The sequence below is a fragment of the Mustela erminea genome, chromosome 7 (genome assembly GCF_009829155.1).
Source record: "Mustela erminea isolate mMusErm1 chromosome 7, mMusErm1.Pri, whole genome shotgun sequence".
NCBI lineage: Eukaryota > Metazoa > Chordata > Mammalia > Carnivora > Mustelidae > Mustela > Mustela erminea.
The window spans coordinates 126575988-126601177 of NC_045620.1; the positions used below are offsets into that span (position 1 = coordinate 126575988).

The 25190-nt window shown below is 37.0% G+C and overlaps 1 protein-coding gene and 1 non-coding gene across 10 annotated transcripts in view; one reads left to right on the plus strand and one right to left on the minus strand.

Annotated features, from left to right (window-relative positions):
• The window catches only part of PUM2 (pumilio RNA binding family member 2), a 103772-nt gene that overhangs the window by 73349 nt on the left and 5233 nt on the right, over positions 1–25190 (plus strand). For 7 of the 9 annotated variants that reach the window (XM_032353213.1, XM_032353214.1, XM_032353212.1 and 4 more), the window contains 7 exons: positions 15860–16127; positions 17323–17452; positions 18667–18801; positions 22004–22141; positions 23170–23295; positions 23517–23638; positions 24774–24966. In XM_032353213.1, coding sequence (XP_032209104.1) covers positions 15860–16127; positions 17323–17452; positions 18667–18801; positions 22004–22141; positions 23170–23295; positions 23517–23638; positions 24774–24966 — 1112 coding nt within the window. The remainder of the gene's footprint in view (positions 1–15859; positions 16128–17322; positions 17453–18666; positions 18802–22003; positions 22142–23169; positions 23296–23516; positions 23639–24773; positions 24967–25190) is intronic. The other 2 variants (XM_032353215.1, XM_032353218.1) reach the window with 1 other exon arrangement.
• On the minus strand, positions 19209–19312 carry LOC116596662. The gene has a single exon (XR_004288247.1). It is a non-coding gene; the product is annotated as a U6 spliceosomal RNA (small nuclear RNA).

Below are 25190 nucleotides of genomic sequence, written 5' to 3' on the forward strand. Positions count from 1 at the left end.
TGAATCAAGTCATCAAAGCAGATAATTTAGAAAATACCTATGGAAATGAATTTGCATATCTATTTTTAGAAATAATCTTCCTCAGATCACATATTAAGAATAGAGTATCATGGAGTAGGAGTTCTCAATTTCATTATAATTGGTTGGAATTAATTGGGTCCATGTTATTGTCTTGAGAGATTTTCAGACAGGTAACCATTATAGTTATTGATAGGCCTTCCTGATACCTACATTCTAAAAGTCTTGAATGACACCCTTTTTTTTTTTTTTCTTCAAACCAGCTCTCCCTTTGCTAGTTAATTGATTCACAGAAAGGGCCTAATAGCAACATTGTTGTGTGCTTCTTTCCAAAAAAGATGTTTACTTTTTTAAAGTAGTTGTCATTTGATCCACATAAGTATTTTCAGTTTATGACTACAGTTCACTTTTTCATTAAAGAACAAATATTTCAGGGGCGCCTGGGTGGCTCAGTGGGTTAAAGCCTCTGCTTTCGGCTCAGGTCATGATCTCGGGGTCCTGGGATCGAGCCCTGCATCGGGTTCTCTACTCAGCGGGGAGCCTGCTTCCCTTCCTCTCTCTCTGCCTGCCTCTCTGCCTACTTGTGATCTGTCAAACAAATAAAATCTTAAAAAAAAAAAAAAAAAAGAACAGATATTTCATTTGAAAGGTTTGGGTTCATTTTTTATGAACTAAAATATTTCTGATTCGCAACCTTATTTTTTAAGATACTGAAGTCAGAAGCATGAAAAAATTTTATTCTTCCATTTCCTAGTATAAAAGATAAAATTCCTTTTTTTTTTTCTTTTTTAAAGATTTTACTTATTTATTTGGCAGAGAGAGAGATCACCAGTAGGCAGAGACAGTGGGGAAAGCAGGCTCCCTGCTGAGCAGAGAGCCTGATGCTGGGCTTGATCTTAGGACCCTGAGATCAGGACCTGACCCGAAGGCAGAGGCTTATCCCACTGAGCCACCCTGGTTCCCCAAAATACCTTTTTTTAAAAACAAAACTATACTATCATCATATCCTTTTTTTTTTTTTTAAGATTTTTAAAAATTTTTGACAGAGCACAAGTAGGGGGAGCAGTAGGCAGAGGAGGAGAGGGAGAGCCTGGGATCATGCCCCAAGCTGAAGGCAGACGTTTAACCGAACGAGCCACCCTGGCGCCCCTATCACATTTTTTAAAATTAATAATATCTCATTATTCTGTTTTCCCTAATTGACTTAAATGTCTTTTTGATGTGCCCTTCAGTCTGAAGCCATTTCCCCTTCCTCTGTTTTTTCTTTCCATTTATTTGTTGAAGAAACTTTGTCCTGTTGAATTTCTCACATTCCTAACTTTGTTGATTGCTCCCCCATAGTTGTATTTAATGTGTTCCTCTATTCCCTGTATTTCTTGTAAAATGAAAATACATCTAGAGGCATGGTTTTATTGTTTGTTGTTTGCTGTTTTTGGCAAAATGGGTTCTGTATTTTCTTGGCTGGCACCATATCAGAAGACCCATCTCTGGTTGTCTCCATTTGGGAGCTTGTCAGCCTGATCCACCTAATGGCGTAGCAGCCTTGGATCATTGTCTGTTTTTTCAGAGGTTGCAAAGTGGTAATACTCTAATTCCGTCATACCTTCAGCATTTATTAGCTGGAAGTTCTTTATGAAAAAAACCGTTAGGATAATGCTTATTTTCTAACTTAAGAGAATAACTTTTTTTTTTTTTTTTAAAGATTTTATTTATTTATTTGACAGAGAAATCACAAGTAGTCGGAGAGGCAGGCAGAGAGAGAGAGGGAGAGAGGGAAGCAGGCTCCCCGCTGAGCAGAGAGCCCGATGCGGGACTCAATCCCAGGACCCCGAGATCATGACCCGAGCCGAAGGCAGCGGCTTAACCCACTGAGCCACCCAGGCGCCCCTTAAGAGAATAACTTTTGAGAATGAGTTGATGCGCATTTTCTGAATGTAACCCCTGTTCTTTTAATCATCATTGTTACCTGTAAATTGATGACTTAGGGTAGTGGATAGCTTTTAGTCCACTGCAGTCTGAGAGGTACCAATTTCATAGCATTTTTTTTTTAATCTTGAAATTTTAACATCTGGGGTGCCTACGTGGCTCAGTTGGTTAAGCGTTTGCCTTTAGCTCAGGTCATGATCCCAGGGTTCTGGGATTGGGCCCTCTGTCAGGCTCCCTGTTCGGTGGAGAGTCTGCTTTCCCCTCTCCCCCAACCCTCCCCCCAATTGTGTGTTCTGTCTCTCTCTCAAATAAGATTTTTATTTTAATTAAAGATTTTACTTATTTATTTGTCAGAGGTAGAAAGAGCCGGTGAGCACAAGCAGCAGGAGCAGGAGAGGGAGAAGCAGGCTTCCTGCCGAGCAGGGAGCCCGATGTGGGGCTCGATCCAAGGACCCTGGGATCATGACATGAGCTGAAGGCAGACTCTTAACTGACTGAGCCACCCAGATATCCCTCAAATAAGATCTTTTTTAGAAGATGTACCATCTTTGGCCATTTGGAGCTCTTAGGATGGACCCCTATTTGACTACAGGTTTTTAAAAGCTGTGTTTAAATATTGAGAATCAAAAACAGGTGGGAAAGGAACAAGGAAAGAGAAGAAATTTAAAATTAATGGCTTTTATCTTGAAATGCAAAGAGCAGTGTCATATTCTGTGCTTCAGGTTAAGTGTTAAACATTAAATGAATTATTTTTTCATGCTATCTTAATCTGTAGAGCTGGGGGGAAAAAATCTACCTGTAGTTGTTTCTTTAATCATTCTCTCTGTTAGAAGTCAGTATTTTATTTTGAGGTACTTCATCTTGGAAAAAACATTAAGTATTCCCAGTATTATTTTGTTCTTCTTGGAGCTAGCTAACAAATTCTTTCCTTCTCTGTTCCTTTTTCCTTTTTAAAATACACTTTTAAAATGCGTTAGTGATTTCTGATTTATTCTTACCTTTGTGCTTATAGTAATCAGGTTGATATGCAATTTCCTGGGTATAAAACAACATTCTGTATTTTTATTTAACTTAGGACTTAACGAACTGATGGTTTATTCCTTGTACCTCTTCTTTTTTTCTTTTTTTTTTAAGATTTTATATATTTATTTTTTTGTCAGAGAGAGAGGGAGAACACAAGCAGGCAGAGTCAGAGAGAGGAGCAGGGTCCCTGCTGAGCAAGGAGCCTGATGCGGGACTCAGTCCCAGGACCCTGGGATCATGACCTGAGCCAAAGGCAGCAGCTTAACCAACTGAGCCACCCAGGCATCCTGAGTACCTCTTCATTTTTGAACTGGCTTGTTTTTCTTAAGAAAAAGGTACTAAAAAGTATAATTGAAGCTTTGAGGTCAGTCAGTGAAATTAGTTTATTAAAAGGTAGCAGTCGGTTCTGACAATTCATTGTCTTAGAGTCAGTAATTAAATTCAGTACTTTTATGGATTAGGAGATTTTATAACCTATTCTCTCTAAGATTTTATTTGAGAGAGAGAGCGCGCAAGTACGGGGAGAGGTAGGAGGAGAGAGAAAGGGAGAAGCAGAGCTGAGCAGGGAACCTGAAGTGGGGCTTGATCCCAGACCCTGAGATCATGATCTGAGCCGAAGGCAGACGCTTAACCAACTGAGCCAACCAGGCATCCCACCTATTTTTCCTCCAATTGCAGAAAATTTCATATTTAAAAATTAACTGTTGGGATCATTTTTCCTATTAAGTAGAAGTTAATGTCTATTAAAATTCCAGACTGACCGATTTTCTCAGCTCCTTCTCTTAGAATGAAAGGTTTAAAAATTAAAACAAGTATGACCAAGTTGGTTGTATGGCAGTGTAGAGTTTTTCTAAGTGTCACATGTGGTCCTTAAAGCAGGAAATAATAAATTACTTTGAAGCTTTCATTAAAAGCACTGTTATCCTGGGATGCCTGGTGGCTCAGTTGATTAAGCGTCTGCCTTAGGCTTGGGTCAACTGAGCCCCACATTGGGCTCCTTGCTCAGTGGGGAGTCTGTTTCTCCCTCTCCCTCTGCTGCCACTCTGCCTGCTTGTGCTTTCTGTCAAATAAATAAAATCTTTAAAAAAAAAAAAAGGTACTATTACCCTTTAAGTAATAGTTTACCTATAATTGAATAGCATTTGAATAGTTTTTTAAAGCACCTTCATATTTATTATTTCATTTTCATCCTAATTCTTAATGTAGACTGGCTGAGCAATACGGCCATTAAAGATAAGAAAAATATAGGTCATGGCACCTGGGAGGCTCCGTCATTAAGCATCTGCCTTTGGCTCAGGTCATGATCCCAGGGTCATGAGATTGAGCCCCACGTTGGGCTCCCTGCTCAGCTGGAGGCAGCTTCTCCCTTGCTGTCTGCTGTCCTTGTCATTGTTGTCCCCACCCCCAGCCCCGCCTGTGCTTTCTCTCTCTCTGTTAGATTAAAAAAATAAAACCTTTAGGGGAGCCTGGGTGGCTCAGTGGTTTAAGCCTCTGCCTTCAACTCAGGTCATGATCTCAGGGTCCAGGGATTGAGCCCTGCATCTCTGCTCCGTGGGGAGCCGGCTTCCCCCCCGCCCCCGCCTGTGTCTCTGCCTACTTGTGATCTCTCTCTCTCTGTCAAAACAAACAAAAAAAAAAACCTTTAAAAAAAATAGTTTTGAAGGATAAAAGTTTATAGATGAGAGAAAATTTTAAAAAGTCTTTTCTTTTTGTATGTGTTCTAATTTTTAAAGATTTTATTTATTTATCTGACAGACTGAGATCCAAGTAGGCAGAGAGGCAGGCAGAGAGAGAGGAGGAAGCAGGCTCCCCACTGAGCAGAGAACCCGATGCGGGGCTCGATCCCAGGACCCTGAGATCATGACCTGAGCCGAAGGCAGAGGCATTAACCCACTGAGCCACCCAGGCGCCCCTGTGTTCTAATTTTTTTTTTAATTTTTTTGTTTCTGTGTTTTAAAATGCTCCCCTTGCCCTTGATAGGAATTTTACAAATTGGAGCTTCTTTAAAAATTTTGCTGATTATATGTCATTTGCTGTCATCTTGCTATTTTCCTTTTTATTTGTTGGCCCTCCCTTCACATTTGCATTTCAGCTCCCAGTTCAGTTATTTACCTTTTTCTTTTTACTGATGTAACAAATAAGTCCTCAAGTGCCTTAAAAATTCTTTAAATCTACCAAGACTTCACCTAGAATTTACATCATTTTGTTGTTCATACACTAACCAATGTACATTAAGTAAACAGGATCAGAAATCCGGCTCTTAAAACGTATGCGCATGTACTTCAGGAGAGATCTGTAGCTTTAGCCAAATACTCTTTGAAAATGAAAACAGCATGTTCATGGGGTGACATTGAAAATTGACACATACAGTGAGAATATTTTCATGTGTGTTTGTTTCCTTATAATGTATCCAGGAATAGATCCAGGGGAGGAAGGGTGAAGAAGACGGGGCACCTGGCTCTCTCAGTTGGTTTAGCATCTGCCTTCAGCTCGAGTCATGATCTCAGGGTCCTAGAATCAAGCCCCACATCAGACTCTGCTCAGCGAGGAGTCTTTTTTTCCCTCTGCCTTTACTTACTTTTGAATATGTCTTTTAAGAAAAACAATGTTTTAGGCTTGTTATATCTTTGAATTTGGAGCATTTAGAACTTTTGTATCTTTCTGTATGTTAAAATTGCCCCCTACCCCAAGATTATTGAGGTGGTGGTTACCCTTTTCCCTCCTCAAATAAATAAATAAAATCTTTAAAATCTTTTTAAAAAGGAAAGAAGTTAAAGAAGGCAAATAAATGGATGAACTTAGAACGTTTGGGGGTTGAAGAATTCATTATTATAAAGACAACATCTTTCTTAGGTTGATGTATAGATTTATCCCAGTCTCAAGAATTTTTCAGGCTTTTTAAAGAAATTGACAAGCTGATTTAAATAATGTAAATGGAAAGACAGCCGAGAACAGTCAAGACAATCTTGAAGGACCAAGTTAATATCAAAATAATTACTGTAAATTTACAGTAACTAAACTTGTGACATTAGCACAAGGATAAGTGGACTAGAATAGTGGATCCAGAAATAAACCTCATTTAGTTACCTGATTTGGGCCCACTGTGCCACCCTGACATATTTGGGAAGGACGGTCTTTTTAGTAAATTGGACTAGAGCAATTGAATATCCAAATAGAGAAAAATGAACTTTGACTCCTCTTACACACTACACACAGACAGACACACTTTATTCTCAGAGAAATTAAATAACTTGCTTACAGTCACAGACTTAATAAAGAACAGAAATCTTGAACCCAAGTCTATCTGGTTTATTCCAGGATGTCACACTGCTTCTCAAAGAATGCTTTTATTTCTGTCTAGAATCTATCTAAATAAATATTCCCTAAGTTCAGAACTTTACTTTTAAAGTTCAGAACTTTTAATAAAATAGTGGTGAGTTGGTGGGAAAAGTGAGTTTAAATATTAGTATATTGGCAGCTTTATGGCTTTTCGCTTGTTAACAATTGACCTTTAATCTGAATTAAGTAATTTTTACCTCAGTCTCTTAAAAACATTTATAACTAATTTTTAAATTAAAACTGATGATACAGGGTCTTCTTTATGTGATACTTTATATAGAACAGGAATTAGCTTAATTTATACTGAGATTAATCCACATTTTATGTTAATCTTTCGTGGGTAGTTTTATTGACCTCCATTTTAGAATTTTTGTGTCTGATCAGAAACTTTACTTACTAGTTCATTCAACCAATAAAGAACACCTACGTGCTACACTCTGCTTGACTAGAGATGCTTCTTTAAGGAAAAAGACATCATCCTCACCCACATCATGGAGTTCGTAGTGTTTGTAGTTCATAGTGTTGTGTTGAATGTAGTAGACATGTATACCAGCACTGAAAATACAATGATTGTAGTGCTCTTTCCTTATTGCACTTTAATTCCATTTTATAAAAACATAATGAGTCTCTCCATTAGAATTACCACCTTTCCTTCATATAAATTTACCACAGACTATACTTCTATTAGAATTATATTAGAATTTGGCTTTATTTTAAATAAGAAGCAAGAAAGCCCAGGCCTTTCTCCACAGCTTTAAAAGTAGTAAGATCTTAACAAATTTGGGTAACTGAATTTGAGGGATTTTGTTTCTTTGTTATTTTATTAATGAAACTGTTCTTGGACATTGGCTGCTTTCTCTTTTCAGAAATTATTTTACATTCTACTTGGATTTCTACACTAAAGCATCATTTGGTTGTTCATTCAGTGTGTTTTCTGATAAGTGTGTTAGGATCATCTCTTCAGAATACTGCTCTTTGAAAAGCTTCCTGACAGGAATTTTTATTTGTGTGTATGTGTGTTCTGTGGGGTTTTTTGTTGTTTTGGTTTTGGTTTCTTTGGAAATGAGTTTAGGTCTAGGTTTTTCTGGGTTAAATGTATCTTTCACATTACCTTCCCAGTTCAGCCCTCTTCCCACCAGTGTAACAACCCCATCATGAGAGAAAATTAGTGTGCCTGTGTTTGTCTAGGATCAAAAGTTTTTGTTTTCCCCAGTAAGTCAGGGCAGCTGACCATGAAATCACAACAGGAATCTTTTAAAAGAAGTATAGATGTTGTATGCAACCTGATGGTTTGTTAACTGTCACCAAAGGTATTAGCCAAAGAGAGGAATTGAAGTCAGTTCTGAAAGGGTGGTTTGGATCAGGCAGTCAATGAAGTTCACCCCACTACTTAGGATTTGGGGCTTATAGGCAGTTTTTATTTTATTCAGTTAGTTTATTTTTTAAAGATGTATTTATTTATTTATTTGACAGACAGAGATCACAAGTAGGCAGAGAGGCAGGCAGAGAGAGAGGAGGAAGCAGGCTCCCCTCTGAGCAGAGAGCCCGACTCGGGGCTTGATCCCAGGACTCTGGGATCATGACCTGAGTTGAAGGCAGAGGCTTTAACCCACTGAGCCACCCAGGTGCCCCTCATAGACAGTTTTTAAAGTGTCCTCATTTTCAACAGAGAGGCAGCTTTTCCTAAAGATTAAGGTGCAGGCAGTTTTTGAAACCAAACAAAAAGTAGCCTTTTTGTTGGAAAAATGGGTATCAGCGAGTGAGTTAGTGATAGAAATTATGTAATACTAGTCTGAAGACTATAGTTCATATGTTAAAACGCCAAGTCTGTTTAAATGCTCTTTTTTAAAGGAGGGAAGGTTATCAAATACCTTGTCATGATGGTCTCCCTCTTTATATTTTTAGAAAGTTTACACCTAATTAGAGGCTAAAAGGTAAGGTTACTTTTAATTGCTTCTAGAAAACAATTACAAGCAGTAGAAATGGAAACAACAGATTGTTATTTTGGTTTGTGGTTTGCATCTAATGTTTGCTTTACATATTGTCATAAGATATACAACTTTAATGTTGCATACCAGCCATGTTCATGCTTTTTGCTTTATATATTAATCTATTAAAAATGATGCGGAAGACTGTGCCTTTTTTTTTTTTTTTAAAGATCTTAGTTATTTATTTGACAGAGACAGCGAGAGAGGGACTGCAAGCTGGGGGAGTGGGAGAAGCACACTTCCTGCTGAGCAGGGAGCCCAGCCAGTGTGGGGCTTGATCCCAAGACCCCAGGATCATGACCTGAGCCAAAGGCAGACGCTTCATGACTGAGTCCATCCAGGCACCCAAGACTGCTTTTAACTAGAATTGTATTGGTTTTGGGGGCACCTGGGTGGCTCATTTGGTTGAGCATCTGACTCTTTCGTGTCAGGTCATGATCTCGGCTGAGGGAACGAGCCTAGAGTCAGGCTCTGCGTTCAGCAAGGAGTCTCCTGGAAATTCTCTCCCTCTCCCACTGCCCCTCCTCCCTGCTTTCTTGCTTGCTCTCTAAAAAAACAAGTAAATAAAATCTTTTTAAAAACCACATTGGTTTTTAAACTCACTGAAGCCTCAGTCTTTCTCCAGTAAATTTTTGTGTCTTTATATGGCAGATATGTAATTAATAATGATAAGAGAAATTTTATGTGATTTATTCCCCTTGTAACTTGAACTTGAAGCATATCCCAGATTTTAAGAACATCATACAGCATTTAATGTTCTTCATGAGGTATAGCAGAATGCTTTAAGTGAATTGCTAAGACATAATGGTTTAAAAAAAAAAATCCTCAGTCTAATTACTATTTATGCATCCTTGAATAAGGTATTTAGTGTCTCCAAACCTATTGTGTCACAAGTAAAATGGAGATTATTTTCTTGTCCCATAGGGTTGGTAAGAAGATAGCATTATGTATTAGTTTTCTAGGGCTGCTGTAACAAACTGCAACTGGGTGGCTTAAAACACAAATTTATTGTCTCATACTGCTGAAGGGTAGAAATCAAATCAAGGCAGGGCCATGTCTTTTTGAAGACCAGAGAGGGCAGTCCTTGCCTTTTCCTAGCTTCATGTAGTTGCTGGCAAACCTTGGCATCCTGTGGCTTATTAGCTACATCACTCTCATCTCCGCCTGCCTCATCATGTGACATCTCCCTATGTGTCTCTGTCCTAAATGTTCCTCCTCTTAAGAGAATACTAGTCATTGGGTAGAGGCTCAGCCTAATCCAGTATGACCTCACTTTAACTTGGTTATAAAGACCCTATTTCCAAATAAAATCAAATTCACAGAAACCAGGAGTTAAGAATTAAACGTACTTTTGGGAGACTCAGTTCAACCCTATATAGGCTGTCCTCTGGCTTCCCTGGTTCATGTTTTGCCCACGTGCAGAACATAATTCACCCAAAACCAGCAACCCCAGTAGTGGGAACCCATCCTCCCATCAACTCAGAGTCTAAAATCTCATCAAAATAACTCAGAACTAAGTCCAAATTTCATCTTCTCTGTCAGGTGAGACACTGAATATGGTCCATCCTGGATAGAGAAGAAAATTCTTCTCTATCTGTGGACCTATGAAACCTACAAAACGAGTTACCTGCTTCTAAAATACTATGGTAGCTCAGGCATAGGATAGATAGTCCTATTGCAAAAGGGAGAAATTGGAAGGAGTGAAGCAAACAAGTGTGAATGCCAGCAGGACAAATCCTATTTGTTACAAGGCCGGAGAAGAATCGTCGGTGGCTTTGATGCTCTGTCCTCTAGATCTCCTGCCGCCCCACCTCTCCAGCCTCTGCATCTGGGGCTCTGTGCTCAGAGTCATTCTTCATTTTGTCCAATCTCTGATCCGATCAGGCCAGGCTGGCAGTATTTTTGTTGTTAGAAAATTCTTAAAAACATTGCTAGTCTGCCATTAATGTCAAGAGATTGTCCAGCCACACCCATTGACTCTCTGCTGTTAGCATTCTATCTCAATTACCTAAGATTTTTTTTCCGTATCATCAAATGCTGGTTTTCTTTTGCTTAACAGTTCCTTTGAATTACCTCTTTCTCTTGTTTTACCATAGGCAATTAGGAGAAACCAGAGCACACCTTTAACATGTTGCTTGGAAATCTCAGCTAAATATCCATGCCAATTCTGTTTTCTACCCAACAACGCGTTTCAGTGTGTTCCCGTGTTTTTCATTTTCGCGAGACCTCACTTGGCAGCATCTTTAGCATTCATATTTCTACCAATGTTCATGACAAACATATGTGTTCTCGAAGGCGGTAGCAGCTTTTGATAGGTGCGCATCACATCTATTTGAGTCCTCACCAGAATTGTCTTTAATATCCACATTTGTGCCGTACCTTTCAAGGAAGCTTAGCCTTTTTGTTAAGCACCCCCAAATTCTTCCCAACCCCAGAATCACTTCATTTTTAGCGCTTTTTGTAGTAGCACTTTACTCTGAGTACCAAAATCAAGTTGTGTTTCCCAGGGCTGGTAGGGCAGATTACCCCAGCTGAGTGTCTTAAAATGAAACAACAAACTCAGGGAGGCACAATTTCAAGACCATGTAGCATTTTATGCAAAGTTAACATTCTCTGTCCAAGAAAGAGTGCTCAATAAATGGTTTCTGCCTTTTTAAAAGGACCCTCATGGACCGTCAGGGCCTAGCGCATAGTATCAGTTAGGAATATTAAGCTATTAAGTGGACTTTCTAAAGTAGGTAAAGAAACTGATTATGTTGAACACATAATAAACCCTATTTAAAATGATGGCACAACTTAGGACAGAGTTCTGACCAGTGTGTCCTTCAAGAAGTTTTTAAAGTTAGGAATATGTAACCAACATCCTAAAGTAATTCATGTGCATATTGAGAAGCACTGCTCTGAAGTCATTTTTCCTACCAAAGTATAATATATGCATATAAACATAACAAGTCAAATTATTCATGGCTGTTATCATCTGCTCTAAATGTTCCATGTACTTCGTTTAAAAAGTGATCATAGAAAACACTGAATTGAAAGTACTACACTTGATCTTAGCCAGAAGGGCGAGAAGCGATGAACTGAAAGTACTAAGCTGACCTGTTCATGGGGTTGAAGTAACTAAAGTTAATGTCATAAAGTAAAATGGACTGTCCTCATTTTAGATTCTTTCTCCCACTCTGTATCATTGATTGTTGCCTGCTCCAATTAACTGGTCATCTTTGGTTATCAGCTTATGATTTCTTGAGCTTTCCAGAGCCTTGTCTTCTGAAACAGGCACTGTCTAGTAGCTTATATATAGTTGTACCCCTTTTAGGGCCCCAGATCTACTAGAATTACCATATTTATTTAAAATAGGGGTTGACAACCTGGTATAAAATGAAACCTTGAATTATCTCAAATTATAATTCATTAGCCTCCAAACTCTTCTATCAGAATAATCTTCAGATTTGATTTTTTCAAAATTTTGTTTTATTTTCTAAGATTTTATTTTTTTTATTTGACAGAGATCACAAGTAGGCAGAAAGGCCGGCGGGTAGGGGGAGCAGGCTCCCTGCTGAGCAGAGAGCCTGATGCAGGGCTCGATTTCATCATGACCTGAGCCGAAGGCAGACGCTTAACCCACTGAGCCACCCAGGAGCCCCTCAGATTTGATTTTTTTAATAAAAATTACCCACGGAGAGTAACTCAGTAGGTCTTGAGTAAGGCTCATAAATCTGTATTTTTAAAAGAAGACACAGATCTGATAGGGTGAGGAACTGCCATTCCAGGTCCTTAGGAGGTAGAAAATCATGAAAAGAGTAGTCAGGTTTATTTACTTTGTGGTGGTTTCAGTTGTTACACTGTTTTTCTTCTTTGTTTTTCTTAGTATTTTATAATCTTACATTTTTTATTAATAATAGGATTCTGAAACAACAGACTTCTCAAGGAAGTTAATGAAAATTGATAAAATCATATTATTTCTACTAGGATAATTGTATGGTGTTTGGCTTACTTAGTTGTAATGAATGAACTTGAAAAATTCTTATGTAAATAGCGTGTAAGGGGCAGCACACTGTTGTTTCATAACCTCAAGCCAGGAGTCCTGGCTGACTAGCTGCATGTCACCCTAGTGACTTTAAATAATAAAGATTATTATAATAATAATATAATAATAAAGATTATAGTACAAATCTCCATGTCTAATAACATTCTTATTCAAGTAGTGATTAAGAAGTGGTAAATAAGGGGGGATGTCAGAGATGAATTGAAGGACTGTTATCCCTTTAACACATTTGATGCAGAAACATACCTGCTCAGAGACTATCACTAGCAATGGTATGAATATAGATAGTTTGTTTGTGTGTTTGTCTTAATTTTGGAATAATTTTAGACTTTCAGGAAAGTTGTAACACTGATAGAAAAACATTCCAATACTAACCTTCACCCAGATTTTCCAAATGTTATTTTACCACATTAACTTTATCATTCTTTTCCCCTCTTTCTGCATAATCCTTTCCCCTCACATCCAGTTTTTTCCTTGATACTTGGGAAAGAATGTTGCAGATACGTTGTCCTTTACCCATAAATAGTTCAGTATATGTTTTCTAAAATAAGGACATTCTTTTATGTAACCCCAATTATCAAAGTCAGGAAATTAACAATGATACAATACCACAATCAGATCAACCAACTTATTCAAACTTTGCTCTGGGGAGGGGAAAGAGTAAGGGTTGGGAAGGAGATTGATTAGGGGGCTCACATACAGCAGCACTCACTTGTCATGGCTCTTTATTCTTCTTCAGTCTTGCACTGTTAGTCTTCTATGACTAGGCATTTTTGAAGAATATAGGCCAGTTTTGTAAAATGTCCTTCAGTCCCATAATCGGTTTTGGATGGCACGCTTTCATTGTTTAGATAACTAGATTTAATGTGTTTAATGTATATTATCAATTGGGTTTTAAATGCTTATTCCATTTGTAAAGAAAGAAAAGTGTCCTGTCCTGAGAGAATTTTTTTCAATTTTGCAAAGGAAATACTAATTAAGACTTTCAGGACTGAAATTCTGAGGTTTTTAAAATTCAAGGCAATTTAGCATTGTTAAACTTTTTAAGTTGGCAAAGAGTGTATTAGGTGTTTGGTGTTAGGGAGCTGAGAGAATATAATCAAAGCATATCTAGACATGGGAGAAATTTCTGTTAGATATTAGACATACCAGATAAAATTGGCAGTCATTATTCCTGTGGTAATGTATCGTGGGGGTATCATAGAGGATAGGTATGTATTTTGAATTTGATTTGAAAATCTTCAGTTCATTAAGGTCAGAGAGATGTAGGATTGGGCCTTATGTTTGAGGTAATAATAAGCAATGTATTGAGGTAATAGGAGGAGAAGTGAACAATTAAATTAGGATTCTACTAGGAAATGTGTGTGGGAAATCGGTTCAGAATAATGACTTGAAAATTAAGCTGAAGATTTTAGAGAATGTACTCTAGCAGGATGTTTTAATGTAAAGTGACGTCATCAAAGTAGCTTTGGATAAGACATTGTAGTTGTTTCTTTGTAAAAACAGATTAGAATGAGAAGCAGAGCACCCCTGTCCTACAAAAAGAACTGTTAGAAATTCGAATGGGCTAATGAACAGTTCATGGCACTGTATATTCATGGAACTTTATAAATAGAAATAATAGGAGCTAGAGGGTTAAGAGTACTGAGGAAATCAGTCAGTTGAGGTCACAATCTCGGGGTGGTAGGATCAAGCCCTTTGTTGGTCTCTGCACTGGACCTGAAGCCCCACTTAAGATTCTCTCTCCCTCTTTGTCTCCCTTCTCTTCTGCCCCTCCCCCCTAAAAAAAAGAGTGCTGAGGAAATCAAGACAGTATAAAAACACAATTCTTTCACTTTTTAGAATTTTTTTATATATCAACACTGAGATAGTAATACAGACCTTGAGTGAATATGAGAATTTGATGTTAGTGGCTTCAGTGTATAAAATGGTTTGTTAAATTAAACACTTTTAAGAAAGACAGTACAGAACTGGACTTTGGGCAGTTTATGTTACATAAAATACTCCCGAATATCATTGTGTAACTACTGTGTGTCAGACATTGTTTTAGGCGCCAGGTATCTAGCAGGTAGGTAGGTGAATGTAACTTTGTAGCACTTAACTTTGGAAAGGGGACTGGAAAGTCATGTAAATTATAGTATGTATAATTTGGATGGTGGGAAATTCAACCAAAAAAAGCTAGAACAATGGGGACTAAAAGTAAAAGAGGAAATGTGCTAACAAAATTCACTCTCCAGGATTGTAACTCTCTTACTACTCCTTGTCCCTATAACTCTTTTTGCCTTTAAATGCCTCTCTAACTTTGCAACTTTGCACTGACAGTGTGTCCTTGGTATCATCTCTGGCTTGTCTGGGTTGTATACTTAGCACTACTCTGCATTGAGATGGTCTACAGTAGCGTAAAGCTAATGGTAAATTTTGTTTGAGCTACTAAATCTGCACTTCATGGTTTTCTGTACATTTTTCTTTTTTAAAAGGACACTGTCAAGTACTTTTAAATGGTTATTTGTAATAACAATTTTCTTCTCGTATTTTTTGTTTGTTTCTATTGACTGCCCTTCCTTTAATTTTCTTGTTTGAAATGGAATATTAGTTAAGGAGGTTTTTTAATTTGTCTCAAATGATCAAGATTAAAGTTCTAGGAAAAATAAATGTTTATTTCTATTTCTTATTGTAAAATAATAGTATTTTATGGAGAGTGTTCCTTTAAAATTTTAAAAGTATTTTAGAATAAGATGTAATTTGGATTTATTATTATTTAATACTGTGGGTTTTTTTTTTTTTTAAACTTCAAAAAATAGTCAGTGTGTTAACTTCTTTAAGAAATGGTTTTTCGGGAGCTCCTGGCTGGCTCAGTCAGTAGAGCATGCAGCTCTTGATCTCAAGGTTGTGAGTTCAAGCCCCACCTTAGGCATAGAGTTTACTTTAAAAAAAAGAAAGAAAGAAAGAAAGATTTTCTTCACATAGAGGTATATATGATTTAATGCATCTTTTTATATACTAGTCCAAAAAAAGTGTGAGTTTAGCCCTCAGTGCTTCATTAACACTGCAGATAAATTTCAACCCAACTCTCAGTGACTTAAAATCTGAGTTTGCTAGCTATTGTAACCTTGTTAATACTATAAATTTTGTTGGTGGTTTCAGTGTTCTGGTATTGATACTAGTATGTATGATATTAGGTGCTATAATTATAATTGTGTTTTAAACTAAGCTTCCAAGAACAAATAAAAGTTTTGTGTATGACATTAGATGTTAAAATTATTACTTAAACTGTCAAAAACAAATATAGGTTTATTTTTCTTATGTTTTCTAGTCTTTTCCCCCCAGATCCTATAGCCACACACAACATTAAATTAAAATGTGTGAGATTTCTCTTTCAATTTTAATTTCCTATTATAACATATAGGAATTGTTAGTGGAATGAATTTTTTTTTTTTTTATGAATTTTTAGTTAAGTAACTCTTAACTTGAGGAATGGCCTTGTCAAAAATATTTGCTGACCACAGCTGCTTTGTTGTAGGAGGCCTGACAAATGGTAGTGGTCGATATATCTCTGCAGCACCTGGAGCAGAAGCAAAATACCGAAGTGCTTCAAGCACTTCCAGTCTGTTCAGCTCCAGCAGCCAGCTCTTTCCTCCTTCTCGACTTCGGTATAATAGGTCTGATATTATGCCTTCTGGCCGAAGTAGATTATTGGAAGATTTCAGGAACAACCGTTTCCCAAACCTTCAACTTAGAGACTTGATTGGACACATAGTTGAGTTTTCTCAAGACCAGCATGGTTCTAGGTAGGTGATTATCATTTATGATACTCTGCACTGTATTTTTGCTTTGAAAATTACTGCCTTGTAAGAGCATATTTTTCTTAACTGGGGTCATTTAATCTGCATGAAAGTTGGAAGTTTTTAAAAAAATAAATACCTGATAAGGATTTTTTTTCTTTGGTATTAATACAAATGATAAATATCAAGGTTTTTAAAAATTATTTATGGTTTCCCAGTTTTCTGTAATGAGAATATTTTTATAGTGAATATATAGCAGTGCCTTTTTATTGGATTATTTTTTACTTTGACTCACTTTAATTTTCCTTTTAAAATAATGCTCTGAAGTACATCTCTGGACTTAAGTATTTGTCCCTGATGTAGACTTTGTCTAAAAAAAAAATTAAAAAGAAAGTTAAGTGTTGGTGCTCCTTTATAGATTTGTATTTGATGTGATGTGGGTTGAGACATTTCACTTGTAACACATTTATTAAATTTGAATTGTGTTTTCCTTTTATAGTTTTATTTTACCTCCCTGTGGTTGAAAATTCCTTAAGAGTAGCACGTCAACCTTATATCATTCATAGTGGGTAGATTTTATTTGTAAGAGCTTCTTTTATTGGGGCGCCTGGGTGGCTGTCATTGAGTGTCTGCCTTCGGCTCAGGTCATAATCCCAGGGTCATGGGATCCAGCCCTGTATTGGGCTCCTTGCACAGTGGGAAGCCTTCTTCTCCCTCTCCCACTCCCCCTGCTTGTGTTCCTTCTCTTGCTCTCTCTCTTTATCAAATAAATAAAATCTTTAAAAAAAAGAAAAAAGAGCTGCTTTTATTATGCTCTAAGCCTAGATATTATTTAGTAATATTATGAGAAAATATGTGAATATCCAATAAACTATCATTTTTCTTCATTGATTATAATGCAGCCAGGACTAACTTAAGTGTTAAACTTCTTTATGTCCAGACTTTTTACCTAACTAGTAGTTATTTCAAATTAAGCTGTTAAAAAGGAAAAAAAATAATCAAGGTGGTATAAAGAAATGTTTCATAACTTTTGTCTTTTTTTGCTTTAAATTGACTGTTCACAGTACTCAATGCATTAGTACTATTTCTGGAAATAAATTTATGTGTATATATGTGGGGATGTGTAATAATACTCAAGTCAGATTTTCACAGAAGCTGTTTCCAGTGTGTTGTCATGGCTTGTGAAATTTTTTCTACATAGATTCATTCAACAAAAACTAGAGAGAGCTACTCCAGCTGAGCGACAGATGGTATTTAATGAAATTCTACAAGCAGCCTATCAATTAATGACAGATGTTTTTGGAAACTATGTTATACAGAAATTTTTTGAGGTAAGCACACATACGTGTTTGTATATCTATCCAACTATATGTTTTTAATGCTTAGAAAGGTCCAGGAAGTTGGGTAAGAGTCATATAAAAATATGTGTACTTGGGGGGCATCCTGGGTGGCTCATTTGGTTGAGGGTCCTTTTTTGGCTTGGGTCATGGTCTCAGAGTCCTGGAATCAAGCCCACATTAGGCTCCCTGTTCAGTAGGAAGTATGCTTCTCCCTCCGCCCCTCTTCCTGCTCATGCGCTCACTCTCTCTCTGAAATAGACAAAACCTTCAAAAATAACATTTTATATATATAAAGCTCATTACGCGTGCGCGCGCACACACACCCCCCTATATAAAACTCATACATATATGATCTTGGTAGAAAGTATTTGCAAATGCTCTATCTGATAAAAGATTTTATATCCAGAATATATAAAGAACTCCTAAAACTCAACAGAAAGACAACCCAATTTAAAAAAATGTACAGGAGGGGGTGCCTGGCTGGCTCAGTCAATAGAGCGTGCAATTCTTCATCTCAGGGTTGTGGGTTCCAGTCCTATGTTGGGTGTAGAGATTACTTAAAAAATCTTTAAGAGGACTTGAATAGAAGATACACAAATATATCTCTATAGAAGATACACAAATAGCCAGTGAGCAGCACATGAAAAGAAGCTTGCACAGTTAACATCAGAATATAGTTGAGAATTACCTGGTTTGAATGTATGACTCAGAAATTAAAGGAGATTTTGTTTGTTTAAAGTGAAGACGGAAGATGTTTAAAAGAATAACAGGTGGTTAATGTATTAGTAACAAGAAAATTATAGATAGACTTAACCCCCCAAAAAAGTAATACAGTTATTTCAGGCAGCTATGGATTTACCTTAATTTTTCTTTTCTTTTTTTTTAAGATTTTATTTATTTCAGAGAGAGAAATCACAAGTAGGCAGAGGCAGGCCGGGGGTGGGTGGGGAGCAGGCTCCCTGCTGAGCAGAAAGCCGGATGTGGGACTTGATCCCAGGACCCCGAGATACAACCTGAGCCAAAGGCAGAGGCTTAACCCACTGAGCCACCCAGGCGCCATTAATTTCTTTTACTCAAATCCTCCTTCCTACATGATCACCAAATGTGATATTTTTAAAATAGAATGAATAGGCTGCAAACTGGGTTTTTCAGGTTTAATGAAATGATATTATGGTTTATTTTAACATTAATTTCTTTTCCATCAGTTTGGGAGTTTGGATCAAAAATTAGCCCTCGCTACTCGTATCCGGGGTCATGTTCTGCCTTTAGCCTTGCAGATGTATGGCTGTCGTGTTATTCAGAAAGCATTAGAGTCTATTTCATCTGACCAGCAGGTAATTGTAAGTTAAAACAAAATTTTTGTATTTTATTTTGGTTTTCAAATTCTTACTTTATAATCTTGGAGTGAAAATTAAATATTTCCACAATTAGAATAAAATACTTTAAAAAAATCTGTCTCAAACAGTACATTATTGTTACCCAGTAGATCTTTGATCTGTCCTTCATTTGCTTCATCTTTTCATCTTTAAGTGAAGATACTTCAGTGCCTCCTGTGTGGTAAGCAGAATACTGCATGATGGGTATTTTTGCTATACTTGCTTATTTGATTTTCTGTAGTACCAGGAATACTGTTCACTATTTCCAAAGTGTACTTGGATTGTACTTAGTTCTACCATAAGAATAAAAAAATGTTTCATTGAGTAGAGTGCTCTTTATTTTTAAGTTTTCTTTTAATTCCAGTTAACATACAACTGTGGAGCACTTCACAGATTTGTGTGTCATCTGTATATAGGCGCCGTGCTAACCTCTGTACCATTCCCGTTTTAGTATATATGCTTCGGAAATGAGCACAAGGATAAAAAAAAAATTTAAAACCAATTGCAGTCTTATATGCCACTTAAAAATTACATAAATAAAGTTCTTAAAAATTTCATTTAAAAAGTTCTTTAAAAATTCAGTAGGAAAAGTAACCTAAGAATTTTATTAACAAGAGTCACAGTTTTTAAGGTAAAGAGGGAAGAGAACACATATAAATTAAATGGGAGGGGCGCTTGGGTGGCTCAGTGGGTTGGGCCGCTGCCTTCGGCTCAGGTCATGATCTCAGGGTCCTGGGATCGAGTCCTGCATCGGGCTCTCTGCTCGGCGGGGAGCCTGCTTCCTCCTCTCTTTCTCTGCCTACTTGTGATGTCTCTCTGTCAAATAGATAAATAAAATCTTTTAAAAATAAATAAATAAATAAATAAATAAATAATTAAATGGGAATATACTGTATTCTTGATGAAAAAGTCTATTAAGATTTTATTTTAAATTTTAAAAAGATTAATGTGAATTCCCATCATGTGCTCATGGGAATTATAACTGATCAGAATAGACAGGAATATATTAATAGGATGAGGATAAATGCTGATCTGCTAGATTTTTAAATTGTGAAGCATTATCACTAGTGTGGTTCTTGTAGGAGATTAGGCAAACTTTAGAAATGGAATTCATAACCCCAAATAGATACCATTATAAATAAAATGTGTGTGTGTATAAAACTAGTTTATGTAATACAGTAAACTTAGAGTAAAGGAAATAATTATTTCTTAAAGGGCATTGGTAATTAGTAAATTTGGGGAGAGATTACATTTGATTCTCCACCCACATATATTATTATATAATAAATTCCAGAATTAAAAACAGTAATAACGCATACATGTATATGTGTTTGTATGTGTAAAAATTTGTGAGAAAATAGTATTACTTCGTGGAGGAAATCCTGAGTTCTAGAGTAATTGAAGATACATCACAATGGAAAAGATCAACAAATTTTAATTATTGTAGATGCTTACATAACTGCTCTACCATAAGTCTCAAGCTCATTTAGATACTTTAAAGAATGAGATCTTGGGCATCTGCGTGGCTCAGTTGGTTAAGCGTCTGCCTTCGACTTGGATCATGATCTCAGGGTCCCGAGATTGAGTCCTGAATCTGGCTCCCTACTCTGGGAAATCTGCTTTTCCCTCTACCCTTCCCCTTTGCTCATGATCTCTGTGTCTGTCTCTTTCTTTCTTTCAAATGGATAAAGCAAATCTTAAAAAAGAATGAGATCTTGCCACTAGAAATAACATGAATGAGTCTAGAAGGCATCATACTAAGTGAAATAAGTCAGAGGAAGGACAGATTCCCTTGATTTCACTTACAACATGGAATCTGGTGAACAGAACTAACAATAAACTCTTAAATACAGGGAACAGACTCTTGGTTCCCACAGTGGTGGTAGGTGGCAAGTGGGGGAAGCAATAGGTGAAGGGGGAAGTAAGAGGTATAAACTTTCAGTTAAAAAATTAAAAAATAAAAGATAAAAAAAAGTCATGGAAATGAAAAGTACTGTGTAGGGAATATAATCAGTAATGTAATGGTGTTTCATGGTGACTGTATCTTTTGTGGTAAGCAGTGTGTAGGGTGTATAATTGTTGAATCAGGTGTTGCACACCTGAAACTAATATAACATTGTATGTCGATTATACTTCAGTAATAAAGATATCTTTAATGTCTTTAATATTTGAAAATATAAGTCAGTGAGAATAAGCCTTATGTGCACCTATTAATGTATTCTTTGGAGACTTTAGAATATTTTATTTTGTTACTTAGTTTATAGCTAAATATCTGTGTTATGTCATAGCTTAACAGAATTCCTGTAGAGTTACGTCAGTATGTAGTTGAGAGTTCTTTGGGTGAGACTTTAAAGTGATAACTTCATACACTGTTTGTACTCCATTTCTTCACAGCACTGTTTCCTGTTGGCACTAGTAAGGGATACTGGTTGTCATGTGGCTGCCTGTGTTTTTCTCTAAGGATTAAGATGTTTATTTAATAAACGCTTATAATTTTATCTTAAAAAATGAGGATCACTAGCTGGAAGAAAATGCAGTTAGTCAATAAACCTTACTGTAAATAAGCTTAAACTTACTGGTAAGCAAAGAAACAAATGAAGGAAGTTATTTTTGCCAGTTAAATTTAAAAAATCTAAAATTTCTCTAGAATTCATTTCCAGAGAGAGACCTAGGTGGCTCAGTCAGTTAAATGTGTCCAACTCTTGATTTCACTGAGGTCATGATCTCAGAGTTGTGAGATCAAGCTCCACGTCGCTCCCTCACTGTCTACCCCTCCCTCCGTTTGCGTGTATTCTAAGTAATTTTTTTTTTTAATTAAGAAATTATTTTTGAGGGAAGGGGGTTTCTAAGTAGAGAAAAAGTATAGAATTCTGAATTATATATATTGTTAGCTGAGAAGGATGATGTAGAAGGTATATACAGTGAAGAGAATTGTTTAAATATGGCAGATTTAGCATCACTAGCTTATTTTTCAGGAAGTGTCATTTACATTACAGTCCTGTAAAATGTTTTGATCTCACCATCATGACTTGGACAGGGGCAGATTTTAAACTTTGATACCTAAAAAATTGCAAAGAAATTTTGAGTATACTTTTGTACTCTATATTGTTAATCATGATATCTTTCCTGATGAGGTAATTTTGTAAATGTCATCTTCTTTTTGCAGAGTGAAATGGTAAAGGAGCTAGATGGTCATGTTCTCAAATGTGTGAAAGATCAGAATGGAAACCATGTTGTGCAAAAATGTATTGAATGTGTTCAGCCACAGTCACTACAGTTCATCATCGATGCTTTCAAAGGACAAGTAAGATTGATTTTTGCTTACTAATTAGGGCATTCTTTTAGAATTTGAATGTTAACATATTTCTCGTAAGTCACAAGATTACAAACATACAAGACGAAACAGTAAATGTACAGTGATTTCTGCCTCTTTCATAGAGTGCATCAGTTAGCTTCATTCTTTTTGAAGCTGAAAACTATAGAAATAGTTTAATAATATTACTTTAGGATTCCAGCTCTTCAAATTATAAACCCAACAGTGTTTTCCAAATTTTTAGGGAGAAGGAAAGGAAGGAAGACTTCAGATCCTTTAGTAAGACACAGAAAATAAATACCAATAAGTAACTAATACATAGTAATAAATAGCATCTAATTATATCATGACTACCCTCACCTTGTAGTCTATATTCGTTATTACATGCCCTTCATCTTCTGGTTTGGTACCTTTTGTTCAAAATGTCCATTAGCTCCTGAGGTGCCTGGGTGGCTGTCAGTTAAGCATCCTACTCTTAGTTTCAGCTCAGGTCATGATCTTGTTGTGGGATTGAGCCCCACATTGGCCTATGCTCAGTGTGGAGTCTACTTCAGATTCTTTCTCCCTGTTCCTCTTATTCTCTCTCTCACTCTCTCTCTCTCTCTCTCAAAGAAATAAAATCTTTAAGAAAAAGGGGAGGGCTGGGTGGCTCAGTCGGTTAAGGGTCTGCCTTCAGCTAGGGTCATGATCCCAGGATCTTGGGATCGAGCAGCATCAGGCACCTTGCTCAGCACGGAGCCTGCTCCTCCCTCTACCTGCTGCTTCCTCTGCTTGTGCTCGCTTTCTGTCTCTCCAACAAATAAATAAAATCTTTTAAAAAAGAGAGAAAAGAGAGTATCTGTTAGCTCCTAAACTGAGCACCCCACTTTCCAGTCTTTACTAACAGGTTGATGGTCATACTGAAGGTGACTCCCCACCCTTCTAGTTTAAATGAATTCTGCATGTCCTCAGGAACCTATCTCATAAAACTTTCCAACAATGTCAGATAATGAAAATGCATTTCTTCCTATTGTTTTAAGGTGTTTGTACTTTCAACTCATCCTTATGGCTGCAGAGTGATCCAGCGCATCCTCGAGCACTGTACTGCAGAGCAGACCTTACCTATCTTAGAAGAACTCCACCAACACACAGAGCAGTTGGTGCAGGTATCAGCTCCCTAATAGTCTTAAATGTTTGTGTTTTTGAAAATGGTTCAAAACATAGGCAAATATAATGTATTGCTAAATGTAGAAACACATAGTGAGACAAAAAACCTGGTATATTCTCCTGCATGTATACTGCTGAATTTTTAGAAAAAATAATTAACATCTTTTTAAAGAATAATCATTATTCTTAAGGAAAGTAATTTTTAAATATTTGTACTTAGGATCAATATGGCAATTACGTTATTCAGCATGTACTCGAACACGGGCGACCTGAAGACAAAAGCAAAATTGTTTCTGAAATCAGAGGAAAAGTGTTAGCCCTGAGTCAACACAAATTTGCCAGGTATTGCAATATTTTCTGATTCCAAGGGTCAGTTCTTCTAATTCTTTGGCTTTCATTACTAAACAAAGTAATACATGTAGACCAGCATTAGAATATATCTTTCTTGGGATACCTGGGCGGCTCAGTGGGTTAAGCGTCTGCCTTTGCCTTGGGTGTCCTGGGATGGAGTCTTACATCAGGTTCCTTGTTCAGCAGCAGGCCTACTTCTCCCTCTGCCTGCCGCTCCCCCTGCTTGTGCTCTCTCTCTGACAAATAAATCTTGAAATAAAATTTTAAAAATAAAAATAAAAAACTTTAAAAAACATAATCTTTATTTTAGGAGAGGGTGAAAAGCACATACTGAATGTTGCTTTTATTCTCACATGACAAATTTGTTTGCCCACAAATAATCCATTTTTAAAGTCTCTATTCAGAAAATGATTTGTCTCCCCAAACCTATAAGTGCAAATTGCTTAGTGCATGTTAATGAAAATCTCAGACCTTACTGATGACCTGGATTCCTCTTTTTTGAATTATCATTATTTTAAGAGGCATATAATTAAACTTTGGGTATCCAGAATGGGTTCTTCTATGATACTAATTTCTGTTTTAAAAGTAAAGGATAAGAGAATTACAAGGGAATACTATCTTGACTTAGGTCTTCCGATGTGTTGAGCAAATTCTTTCAAAAGCAAGGATATTTAGCTGTAAAGAAAAAAGTAACAAAATACAGTGTGCCTAAGTGGTACAGTTAGTTAAGCATCCAACTCTTGGTTTTGGCTAAGGTTGTGATCTCAGGGTCAAGATTGAGCCTGGAGTTAGTCTCTGTATTTAGCCAGGAATCCAGTTGGGTTTTTTTCTCCCTCTGTTTCTGCCCCTCCTGCCCCTGCAGGCATGTGCACCTTCCGGCTCTCAAATAAATAACTCTTCAAAGAAAAAAGTAAGACTGGGTGGCTCAGTCTAGGCGTCTTCCTTTGGCTCAGATCGTGATCCTGGGGTCCTGGGATCCAGCTCTGTGTCAGGCCCTCTGCTCAGTGGGGAGTCTGCCTCTCCCTCCCCTCCTGCCTCTCCTCCCCACTCTTCTCCACTGCCCCTCGCTTCCTCTCAAATACGTAAATCTTTTAAATAACTTTCTGTGTATATACTTAATTTTCAGCAATGTAGTAGAAAAGTGTGTTACTCATGCCTCCCGGGCCGAGAGAGCTTTACTGATTGACGAAGTTTGCTGCCAGAATGATGGTCCTCACAGTGCCTTATACACCATGATGAAGGACCAGTATGCCAATTACGTGGTTCAGAAGATGATTGATATGGCTGAACCTGCTCAGAGAAAGATAATCATGCATAAGGTAATACAGTTTATAGCACTTAAAATAGATGATTCGTTTGTGTGACTCAAGGCTACAATTTTAGCTTATTTCCTCTTCTGTTATAACTGGAGGGGGAAAAAAAAATCAGTGGATAACCTTTGGAAAATGTAGGTATGGTGTACCATTTCATTAAATCCCTAAAGGAGTCTCAATAAAATTGCATTCATTCTTATCTTTTTACCTGTCTTTAGCATTGCCCATCC